Source organism: Protomyctophum bolini (assembly GCF_963924005.1).
Source record: "Protomyctophum bolini genome assembly, chromosome: 3".
NCBI lineage: Eukaryota > Metazoa > Chordata > Actinopteri > Myctophiformes > Myctophidae > Protomyctophum > Protomyctophum bolini.
In genome coordinates, this window is record NC_137864.1 from 21,581,700 (window position 1) to 21,594,618 (window position 12,919).

Here is a 12,919-nt window from a genome sequence, read left to right on the forward strand (position 1 = left end):
CATAGAAGTGAAGCGATATAAAAATCAGCGTTTCATATGATCATCACTAATTTAATGTGGACGAAGAACACGGCCTTCCGTCAGCAAACAAACAACCAAACAAACAAACATATATAAACAAACATGGCCGAGGTCGCGGAGCTTCAGAGGATGAAGCTGGCCGAGCTGAGGCAGTCGTGCGAGTCCCGAGGGCTGGACGCCAAGGGGAGCAAGGCCGAGCTGGTGGTCCGGCTGCAGGGCCTGCACCGGGAGCTGACCGGAGGGCTGGACCACCACCAGGTCAGCCTCGAGGAGACCGGAACTCAGGACCACCGGGAGCAGGAGATGACCGGACCACAGGAGACCGTCGAACCTCAGGCCCACCAAGTCAGCCTTGAGGAGACCGGAACTCAGGCCCACCGGGAGGAGAATGGACCTCAGGACCACCAGGAGGAGACCGGACCTCAGGCCCACCAGGTCAGCCTCGAGGAGACCGGACCTCAGGCCCACCAGGTCAGCCTCGAGGAGACCGAAACTCAGGCCAACCAGGTCAGCCTCGAGGAGACTGAACCTCAGACCCACCGGGAGGAGACCGGACCTCAGGCCCACCAGGTCAGCCTCGAGGAGACTGAACCTCAGACCCACCGGGAGGAGACCGGACCTCAGGCCCACCAGGTCAGCCTCGAGGAGACTGAACCTCAGGCCCACCGGGAGAAGACCGGACCACAGGAGACCCGGGAGGATCAGGCGGAGGACCACCCGGTAGTGTTGGAACACGGAGGAGACGTAGTAGACGAAGGAGTTCTGGCGGAGAAGATGGATGAAGAAGAAGAGGAAGAGGACTTCTCGGCTAAGAGGGGCGCGGCCAACACCCACGACGACGTGGACATGATGGACGAGAAGGACTCGGGATGGTCCGACAAGAAGAGAGTGGTGAGGATCTCTGCTCCCGTGTCCACCACGTTCTCTGGAGACAGACTGCTGCAGCGCGCCAAGCGCTTCAACATGACCCCCACGGCCCAGAGCCTGAAGGCCGGCCGCGCCACCCGCTTCGGGTTAAACAACGACGGAGGCGCTGACCGCGTAAACGCTCAGAGTAGTCCTTCCTCCTCTCCGGCGCCACGGGGCGCCGTTGTCTTCGCAAACAACAACAACAACAATGGTGGCGGTGGCGGAGGATCTGGATCTGAGGCCATGGGCGTGGACCAGCTGAAGAAGCGTGCCGAGCGCTTCGGAGGAGCCGTGCCCACCGGCGTCCTGCAGTCGAAGGCCGACGGCGACGAGAGGCTGAGGAAGAGGAAGGCCAGGTTCGCCGATAGCGGCGAGCAGAGCGCCGAGGCCAAGAGACGCAAGAGAGTCGAACGGTTTGGACAAGTGTAAAAAGAATCAAAAGAGTCGGATTCGTTTTTATCATGTTTACAGGCGTGTGTGTGTGAGCGCCATCATTTAGTTGTTTTCCAGGAAGGAACTTCGCTGGCTATAGGGCACGTCATAATAATGCCAGAAGAACGCTTACCACGTAAGGTGCCATCTTGGTCGTCGCTTGGGCGGGAAGCCCAAAAAAGCGACCCAACTAAAGACCATGCCATGAGGAGCCTGAACCCGACCCAGCTGGAGGTCGTCACTGCAGCTCAACGCTCCATCTGGCGGCAGCTCCTCCAACAAGGAGTGCTCAAAGCTTGAGGATGGACAGAGGTGACCGACGGACCAGGAAACGTCAAAGGAGACATAAATCCAGTACCACACAAGTGCTTTTCCCTGTTCCGTTTGTGGCAGAACGTGTGGATCACGGATTGGACTACACACGCGTGTAATCACGGATTGGACTACACACGCGTGTAGTCACACAGTACTCACAAGACATAAGAGATGGATTGTCATCATCGGACACGATGGACAACCATAAGCAAGTAAGCATGTGTGTGTGTGTGTGTGCGTGTGCGTGTGTGTGTGTGCGTGCGTGCAATGAGAGAAATCAAAAACATAACGCAGCAGGTGTATAGATGAGGTTAAACATAAGGTGAAATGAGTGGTGCTGCATCTGTAGGTCCACATATAAGCAGGTATCTACGTATATGACGCTATAGTCATATGGTGCATAAGGTAGCAGCAGAGCCACATAGCCGAGATTTGCGACATTGAGGGGGCAGAAAGCTGAGAGTTCGAGCGCTGTTCATGCAGCCCTGGAGAGTGACAAGCTGGAGTTTGGCGGCGGAAATATCAGCAATTTTAGGTGCAACATAATGACAAATGTTTTAAAGCATTGCACAGTGACAATTTAAGTCTCTGTAATGTCTATGTTGTAGTATTACTAACAAACGGTCTAAAATAAAGGGATTTACGATCATTAAAGCTGGGCTGATGCCACCGAGTCCAGTGCGTTCTGCCAACTTCCGGTCCAGGACTTTGTCACCCTTCGCTAATAGAGGTCTATGTAGAAGAGCCGCCATTGGACTGAAGCCCCGTGAAGTCGTATTTCAATGGCTCTAGCTGGAGCAGCACAACAGCAATAACAAGTCCTGCATAAGACGGGTATAGGCTGCATGAGTGCATCTCTGTTTTTGCCAAGATGGTTGCCCAAATGTCCAAAGTGAGAAATCAATGGGTGAGGATGTCACCGTTCCAATGATTAAGTAGCCTTGCCGAGCCATGGGGCCCATAGCTCGGGAGCCTACCTCCTGTTTCTGTAGCATGAGGCAGCTTGATGTACAAGTACACCCTCTGGACATATGTCCCTAGTATGTCGCAGGGACTTATACCCCCAATCCAACCCTTGATGCTGAGTGTCAAGCAGGGAGGCACTGGGTACTATTTTTACAGTCTTTGGTATGACCCGGCCGGGGATTGAACCCTGACCTCCCAGTCTCAGGGCGGACACTCTAACCACAAGGCCACTGAGCTAGTTCCATGATTAGTCCGTAGTATTTACACGTGATGTCCAAAGCCGCTGACCGGTCAGCGCGTCTGCGCTGTACAGTTCTCAGCAGGCCGTCTTAGTTCCTCCATCCATTCTTACTCCAGGTGGTGCTCAACATGCGGTCAGTGACCCCTAGGGGGTCCTCAGAGTTTGTGTTTTTATTAACCAGTTGCACGTCTCTATCCTGAGGGGACAACTGTCTGTACAGAAAATAGCTTGCGCTGTAATTCCTTGTGAGCTTGTAGATCGGATGAATTCAGACAAAATTAAGGAAAAGGAGCAGACTAGGTACAGAGCCGAAGGTCAAGCTCACTACGTAACGAGGGTATCTAAACACCTGATGTCAGTCTGCTATGATGTCAGAAATGTGACATCAGGCATGTCCTTATATGGGCACAATTACGGCCAAACGCCCACAATATTTATTTTTCCATACTTTCAGTAAAAAAAGGGGGTTTCACAATATTATCATCCAAAATTGACTAATAGGACATTTGTAAGAAAATAAAACAAAAACAAACAAACAAACACCTGCCGAGTGGGGCATTTAATGAGCTATTTGGCGTAGCATCAGGTACACTACGTCAAATAGCAACATTATTATTTAGTCACCGTTTCTTGTTGATACACTTTGTAAACATTAAATAAATAAAAACTCACATTCATACGTAACCAACGTTCAACCTTCAACAGTCCTTATTCTGGCAGGCTTTCGTCAATCAATGTAATTCACCTTTAGCAAAGCCCCGCCCTCTCCCACTTAGACACTCCCACTTGGACACTTTCCAGCCGGGCTCATTCATTACAATGTAAATATCATGGATTTTATATACTGGTTCATTTTTGGAACTAGACCTTCAAAATGTCTTCCAAATCCGTCAACAAGGCATGCCATATGCACTCGAAAAATATGTGCGTGACATTTCTTTTTTAAAACAATGTTTTATCATATAGGAAAACTATTGGTGGAGAGGCTTGTCTAACCCAGAGTAATATAGTAAGAGAGTGGCGACACTAGCGTTGACTCCCATTGTAACAATGGAATGTGGAAGTGCTCATTCTATCTCAATGGGATAGTTTCAGTGTTTGGAACTATAGCCCACAGGCACCCGATTTGCGGCGAGATCAAAGCGTGTCGCTACTCTCCTACTCCTGTGATTGGACCATATCAGTTTGGGGAGGGGCTTAGCAATAGGTCAATTGTGAGGCATCAACGATATCGGCGGGATCAATTTCAACCTGTTGTCAGATACTGTACATTGTGGTGAAATATGTTCCGTCACCATTCTCTTATTTCTTTTAGCACAGAGTGGATAGATTTTTGGACACTGCATTCATTCATACGCAAAACTCAGACTAACTCAAAGTTAGTCATTCAAGCTAACCCTCAAAGGGACACTTCACCCTTTTTGCAAAACAATGTATGTTAATGACATGTAGAAGATTTATAACACTATCCTCGTTTTTATGTGTGGAATATGTGGTTTTAGATATTTTAGATTTTCACAGTGTCCATGATGTCATGGACAGTTTCCATGATGTCATGGACACTGGGCTCACTTACTTCCCGGACTACAAGTTGTCTCCATTATAAAGGATATAGTGGACAGCCCCGGCCCCTGCTATTCATTTCGATGGAAGTTGCTCAGTGGTGTTTTGAAGCACCCGGAAGAATGCTCTATTTCTGCATTCTTTTCGGTTTGGACACAACATTTAGTGCCCAAAATGCAGAAGTGCTCGATGTTAAACCCCAGCCATTCTGGGGGCTTGGTTGTCTCAGTAAGGCAGCCCTCCCCCTATCCACAAGGAGGAGCAGTGCACCAAAGCATTATGGGAATTGTAGTCCAGGAAGGAAGTGAGCACAGTGTCTGTGACATCATGGACACTGCTAAAATCTAAACCACATATTACACATAAAGTCCCCCAGGAAAGTGTTCTAAATTTTCTAAATGTCATTACCATATATATATTTTTTGAAAAAGGGGTGAAGTGTTAAACAATGCAATGCAACTTATGTGAACATAACATCTGAGTAACTCACCGATACACGATGCCTTTAGAATGGAGGAAGAAAAGTCCAATGGCTATCTCTGCTGCATAGAACCTGTCACGCACGCATGCACACACACACACGCACACGCACACGCACACACACCCACACACACACACAGTCAAATATATTGCGTCTATGTGCGTGTGTGCATGCGCGCGTGTGCGTGCGTGTGCATGTGCGTGTGCGTGTCACTCACACAGCATGTGGTTCCTTGAACTTGCCGACTTGTTGGATTTGATACATCAGATCTCCTCCGTTTATATACTCCATGACGAAATACAACCGATCCTACAGAGACAGACAGGCAGGCAGGCAGACAGGCAGGCAGGAGAGAGACAATAAAACAGATGTATGACAAAATAATTGTTTAATTTTAATAGTTTAGCCACTGCCAAGCTTTTTTTTTGTTGGTATTTGCTAACCTTTTAAGTAGCATATAGTCACAGAATACATCATCGTTATAAGAATAAATAGGATACCACAATACCAAAAAAATACAAATACAAAATCGTCTGTATTGCTGCTATATATATACATAGCAACTTCTAAGGACACTGTAGGCTACCATGGTCTGGAAGCATTGTGTGCGTGCGTGAGTGCGTGCATGCATGCATGCATGCGTGCGTGCGTGCGTGCGTACGTACGTACGTGCGTGTGTACGTGGGTCGTACCATGGTCTGGAAGCAGTGCGTGCGTGCGTGACTGCGTGTGTGTGTGGGTCGTACCATGGTCTGGAAGCAGTGCGTGACTGCGTGCGTGACTGAGTGTGTGTGTGGGTCGTACCATGGTCTGGAAGCAGGAGTGTAGCTGTGTGAGGAAGGGGGGTTTCCCGGACAGAGCGAGGACCCTGTTCTCCACCATGGTACATTACAGTGTGTGTGTGTGTGTGGGTCGTACCATGGTCTGGAAGCAGTGTGTGCGTGCGTGCATGGGTCGTACCATGGTCTGGAAGCAGTGCGTGCGTGGGTCGTACCATGGTCTGGAAGCAGTGTGTGCGTGCGTGCATGGGTCGTACCATGGTCTGGAAGCAGTGTGTGCGTGCGTGCGTGGGTCGTACCATGGTCTGGAAGCAGTGCGTGCGTGCGTGGGTCGTACCATGGTCTGGAAGCAGTGTGTGCGTGCGTGCATGGGTCGTACCATGGTCTGGAAGCAGTGCGTGCGTGCGTGACTGCGTGTGTGTGTGGGTCGTACCATGGTCTAGAAGCAGTGCGTGTGCGTGCGTGCATGGGTCGTACCATGGTCTGGAAGCAGTGCGTGCGTGCGTGGGTCGTACCATTGTCTGGAAGCAGTGCGTTCGTGCGTGTGTGTGTGGGTCGTACGGTCGTACCATTGTCTGGAAGCAGGAGTGTAGCTGTGTGAGGAAGGGGGGTTTCCCGGAGAGCGCGAGGACCCTCTTCTCCACCATGGTACATTCCACGTCGTCGTCCTGGATCACCACGTCCTTCTTCAGGATCTTCACGGCGTACAGCTCCTCCGCTCCCTTACGCTCCGCCAGCATCACCTGCAGGACGGGAGGCCTCATTACAGCGGAGCTGCAGGAGTTGTAATTATATAGCCCTTCGCCAAGTCCCTCCCCCCAACCCGTCCTTGTCCAATAGGCACGTTAGCAGAGAGGAGACAGGGCAAGCTGTCCTTCCCACCCATAGAGATGCATGTTAAAAGGGGCACGGTGGCACAGTTGGTAGTGCTGTCGCCTCACAGCTAAAAGGTCCTGGGTTCGATTCCCACTGGGGACACTGTGGGCGCTGATGGCGTGTTCCCTCCTCCGCGTCATCAGTGCCCATACCCGAGGCAGGGTTGGTGAAAGGGACTTTCTGTGTGGAGTTTGCATGTTCTCCCCGTGTCCCCTAGGGTAGCTACCCTCACAAAAACCATGCAGCTCTAAACTACCTCCTCCTGGCCAGCCTGATGGAGAGGAAAGGAACTGGTCGGAAATAACGTGTTCCTTCCACGCGCTACGTCCGGCCGGGGAAACTCTCCCCCGTCATGTGAAAAGAAGCAGCTTGGACTCCTCATGCATAGAAGGAAGCATGAGGTCAGTCCGCTGCCCCCCCCCCCCCCCCCAGGTTGGCAGAGGAAGTGTAGCGCCCAGGATTACATTAGATAATTGACACTGGGTGAAAAAATAGGTTGCAAAATCGTGGGATAAATATTATATATATAAAAAAATATATAGATGCATGTTAAATGACAGGATTTCTCCATATAAATGATCGATCATTTCAGCAGCAAGAGCTCCAAAATGTCTTCTAAATCTAGTCAACCAGGCCTGCAGTAGGCATTATTTAAAAAAAAGACTAGAAATACGATGGAGAAAGAGTATCCAACAATCAACTTAACGAGGTCCAACAGGAGTTTTCATGTTGCATGGTAAGAACCAAGTGGAATAGTAAGAGATTGGCGACACGCTTTGATCTCGCCGCAAAGCGGGTGCCTATGGGCTATAGTTCCAAACATTGGAACTATCCCATTGAGAGAGAATGAGCACTCCCGCATTCCATTGTTACAATGGGAGTCAACGCTAGTGTCGCCACTCTCTTACTAGATTATTCTGGGTATAAGACTACGGTCATTAGTATTATTGCCACCACGTGGGTGGGTCAGTCGTGTAACTTTCCCGACGTTAAGCCTTGTATGTTCAACAACACAGCCATTCAAAATAACACTGACAGCTATGAGGTGGTGAAAGCTTGTCCTGCATATAGCAACAGTTGCTAAACTACTTGGATTGACATTGGACAACAACTTTTTGGGGTGGGATTTAGCGAAGGGCTAATTGTAATTGTAGTTGTGGCGTGTGCGTGCGTATATCTTTCCAAAGCTGCCTTTCCCCAGCACCATGATGAAGGTGTGTGTGTGTTGCCATGGTTACCTTTCCAAAGCTGCCTTTCCCCAGCACCATGATGAAGGTGTGTGTGTGTTGCCATGGTTACCTTTCCAAAGCTGCCTTTCCCCAGCACCATGATGAAGGTGAAGTCGGACAGCTTGACTCGGTCTTGGTTCCCGTTGGTGTCGTACTTATACACCGAGGATGACGAGGACGAAGAGTCACCACTGCTCTTACCGGGACCCACCCTCGCTCTCTGGACGAGAGAGAGAGAGAGAGAGAGAGAGAGAGAGAGAGAGAGAGAGAGAGAGAGAGAGAGAGAGAGAGATGTTGAGTGGCAGACAGACAGAGAGGACAAAGGAGAGAGGTTGACACCTGTCCCAAACTCTTCTCCCTTCTGGCTCCTAAACTATGGAAGGCACTTCCCATTGCAATCAGAACTGCAGACTCACTCCCAATCCTCCACCGCAGTCTGAAAACCCACCTCTGGGTCAGCGCTGATCTACAAGCTCACAACATGTTGTGTTTCTTTGGTTAAAAACTTAAAATAAGTGTTATAGCTATAGCTCTATGTTACTGAACAAACGCTCTGTAGCAGTGGTTCTCAACCAGCGGTCCGGGGACCACCAGTGGTCGTCCTTGAGGAGGTTCCAGCTGGTTCCCTCAGCTAAATGGAGAGTTGGTAACCAAGCGGACTCTTAGATCTTTAACTCTTGAGAGATTGTTAAACATCTGCATTACTAAATTTACTAAAAGTCTGTCTACACAATTAGAGAATGTAGAAGAATTGTTATTTGTTATCAAAAGTTTGCCTGTTATCTCTCCTCATGGTACTGACATCAACACAGCATGGAATTGTGGACAAAATCTTATCCAACGACAACAAAAACATTCTAGGTTTTGGGTCCGAGAGGCTAAATCTCATCAAATGGTGATTCCGTGGCTCAAATGCAGAATAAATAATGGACCTTGATATGAAAAGGGTTGAAAACCACTGTTCTAGATACTAAGCAATGATTACTGTCACGATATAGAGCTATTAAACACACATTATAAAACACACAAATCATGGCAATAAAAAAAAAAAAAAAGGGCTGAACATAATGATTAGAAAGAAGGACAAAAAAAGGCGGGCACTTTTGGAGTTTTTTTGTCCCCCAGAAAATGTGTTTATTGTCCTGATTTGTCAACTGGGCTGTTGGCTTCGTCCGAGGCGTCCAGGTCTTTAAATAAATACTTTTTGAAACGTCTATGGGGAAAATGAACTTAAAGGGGGCGGGACACTGTATAGCAATGATTACTGTCACAATTTAACGCTGTTAGTGAACAAACACGCTATAGCAATGAATGATTACTATCACAATATAGAGCTATTTAACACATGCAAAACAAATTTAGAATTACACTGTTCCCCTCTTACGTTACGTAAACAGCATAAGCGGCGAGCAACTGACATGTTTTGGAAAGCCAAGCGCTGAGAGCTAAGACTTAATTTCTTGATTCAGAATTAAGCCTACAAGACATTATGGGTTGTGACTTAAATCGATTAATCGGCGATTGCGTTAACGATTAATCAAAATGATAGTTGTTCTTTAGCTAGGATTACCTTTATAATTCTGTTTGAGGTCGTTATAGAGATGTTCTAACGATAAAGACGACAAAGATGAAAAAAAGAAAGATTATGTCTTATAGAATAAAATGCAGCTCTGCTGCTCATTACTCATGATATCAAACGATAAATACGATTCTAAATTATTCAAAGCAACACATGACAACTTTTTCTTCTGTCTGCACACATGTCATTAAAATGACATATTGTATCGGGCTATGGGGGTAACTGTACTCTTTTAATAAGACAACAGAGAGGTCTCACTCCTCCTCAGCTGAAATGTTTAAGTGGAAAAACACAACCGTGATTCGCTGCCAAAAACACCAACAGCAATTAGTTGCTTATCGATTCCATTACGACCATTTGGTAAATTGTTGCACCCCTAACACGCGCGCGCACACACGCACACACACACACACACACACACACACACACACATACACACACACACACACAGTTCAAAAGGCACCTCAAACTTCTGTCGTAGTTCTTCGTTGCCTCCTTCCTCTCCCTCAGGCTGGACGGGAACGTTGAAATACTCTCCCTCCTCCTGAGATAGCATCTTAAACCTACACACACACGCACACCATGCACGCACGCACACACACGTACGCACACCATGCACGCACGTACGCACACACACGTACGCACACACACCATGCACACACGTACACACACACACACCATGCACGCACACACGCACACACACCATGCACGCACACCATGCACGCACACACACACACACACACACACACACACACACACACACACACACACACACACACACACACACACACACACACACACACACACACACACACACACAGGGTTTCAAGTATAACGAACAATGATTTTCAACACGTTACAGTGGCGGGGCCATGTAGGCTGTTTGGTTAAAGGAGAATTCCGGAGGAAAGAACGTTTTTCTTACCGAATTCTGAAGATAATTATATCCATTAACTATGCAGTGATAGTGGGCGAGAAATAAAATCCATCTCTAGTGCGCTGCAGAGCCTTAGATATAGACAGTTACGCGAACTTCACTTCATGGGGCTTCAGTCCAATGGCGGCTCTCCTACATAGACTTCTATTGAGAATGGGGACAACCAACTGGGAAGTAGGCAGAAATGCATTGGCCTCAGGCAACAGCCCAGCTTTAATTATCTTAAATCCCTTTATTTTAGATTGTTTTGTAGTAATAGTACAACATAAACATTACAGAGACTTTATTTGTTACTGTACAATAGGCGTCTACCTTTGTATGTCTATGGGCTGAAGCCCATTTGTGACAAAACTCTGTGAACGCATTTCAGACAACATGGAAGACACACTGTCCTTCCGAATTCTTTCACCTCTAGCAGTGGTTAACAGAATCAGTCCCGGGATTCCTTCAAAATAGGAGCTCTGGGGTGCCGGGAAAACATGGCCCCTTTTACTCTGAAGCCCCCCCCCCTCCCCCCCAGAAAATAAAAACGGAGAAATATTTTTGCTAGCTTACCTTGCTCTCGTTTCCATTATTTCGCTAAATAATCAAAAGCGTTCATATTTTGAACGAGAGGCAAATGAGAAGTCAGAAATGAAGCACTTAGTATATCCATCAGATCAAAACCACGTAGAGCGCCCTGGATTAGCAGATACGAGGCATTCTTTCTGCCGTGCTAACAGCTAAGTGAACGGGACGCTAATATGAACGAAAAGCGAAGCGTACGGTGGCCTTAGAGTCCCACTCAAAAATAAAAAAAGGAAAGAAATCTGAATATTATTCTCTCGTCTGATATCATTGAAGATGCGCTAGGATGTGTACACACTACACACTTCATTGCAACCTGTCGGTTGGATTCCCTAGGTCGATGTGTGGACACGTCAGATGGACGGAACCTGTTAATGGATATATCATTGTCATTTTACTGTATAGACTACCACGGAATTATCTTTTAAGAGCCTGCCTGGGAAACTGAAGGTCACAGGTTTGATTCCCAGTGTATTGCAACCCCTAAATGCACCGTATGAATGACCACCATCCATCTATGCATAGTTGCACTGATAACTATTAGCCCTATAGGGCTGATATGAAGCCAGTGATAACTAACATTAGAGGGCTGATATGAAGCCAGTCCTTACCATCCATCTATCCCTAGTTTCTGGAGCTCCGAGATGCCGAAGGACAGTGAGCCCATGAAGTCGTTCCTGCTGGTCAGATCCCAGTCCCAGATCTCAACCGACAACCTCCGGTCCTTATCCGACTCCTTCAGGTTACTGAGGACACATTGTAATACTAGTCATTAAGATGTTACTGAGGACACATTGTAATACTAGTCATTAAGATGTTACTGAGGACACATTGTAATACTAGTCATTAAGATGTTACTGAGGACACATTGTAATACTAGTCATTAAGATGTTACTGAGGACACATTGTAATACTAGTCACTATGATGTTACTGAGGACACATTGTAATACTAGTCATTAAGATGTTACTGAGGACCCATTGTAATACTAGTCATTAAGATGTTACTGAGGACACATTGTAATACTAGTCATTAAGATGTTACTGAGGACACATTGTAATACTAGTCACTATGATGTTACTGAGGACACATTGTAATACTAGTCACTATGATGTTACTGAGGACACATTGTAATACTAGTCACTATGATGTTACTGAGGACACATTGTAATACTAGTCACTATGATGTTACTGAGGACACATTGTAATACTAGTCATTAAGATGTTACTGAGGACCCATTGTAATACTAGTCATTAAGATGTTACTGAGGACACATTGTAATACTAGTCACTATGATGTTACTGAGGACACATTGTAATACTAGTCACTATGATGTTACTGAGGACACATTGTAATACTAGTCATTAAGATGTTACTGAGGACCCATTGTAATACTAGTCACTATGATGTTACTGAGGACACATTGTAATACTAGTCATTAAGATGTTACTGAGGACACATTGTAATACTAGTCACTATGATGTTACTGAGGACCCATTGTAATACTAGTCATTAAGATGTTACTGAGGACACATTGTAATACTAGTCATTAAGATGTTACTGAGGACACATTGTAATACTAGTCACTATGATGTTACTGAGGACACATTGTAATACTAGTCATTAAGATGTTACTGAGGACCCATTGTAATACTAGTCACTATGATGTTACTGAGGACACATTGTAATACTAGTCACTATGATGTTACTGAGGACACATTGTAATACTAGTCATTAATATGTTGATGTTACTGAGGACACATTTTAATACTAGTCATTAAGATGTTGATGTTACTGAGGACACATTTTAATACTAGTCATTAATATGTTGATGTTATTGAGGACACATTTTAATACTAGTCATTAATATGTTGATGTTATTGAGGACACATTTTAATACTAGTCATTAATATGTTGATGTTACTGAGGACACATTTTAATACTAGTCATTAATATGTTCATGTTACTGAGGACACATTTTAATACTAGTCATTAATATGTTCATGTTATTGAGGACACATTTT

The 12,919-nt window shown here is 46.3% G+C and overlaps 1 protein-coding gene across 3 annotated transcripts in view; it reads right to left on the minus strand.

The window, feature by feature from the left end:
* LOC308313075 (protein kinase C beta type-like) overlaps positions 1 to 12,919 on the minus strand; it is a 62,896-nt gene that overhangs the window by 5,770 nt on the left and 44,207 nt on the right. For all 3 annotated transcript variants that reach the window (XM_080759976.1, XM_080759977.1, XM_080759978.1), the window contains exons 7-12: positions 11,507 to 11,641; positions 9,855 to 9,954; positions 7,883 to 8,032; positions 6,277 to 6,450; positions 5,146 to 5,237; positions 4,938 to 5,000 (exon numbers count right to left, since the gene is read on the minus strand). In XM_080759976.1, coding sequence (XP_080616102.1) covers positions 4,938 to 5,000; positions 5,146 to 5,237; positions 6,277 to 6,450; positions 7,883 to 8,032; positions 9,855 to 9,954; positions 11,507 to 11,641 — 714 coding nt within the window. The remainder of the gene's footprint in view (positions 1 to 4,937; positions 5,001 to 5,145; positions 5,238 to 6,276; positions 6,451 to 7,882; positions 8,033 to 9,854; positions 9,955 to 11,506; positions 11,642 to 12,919) is intronic.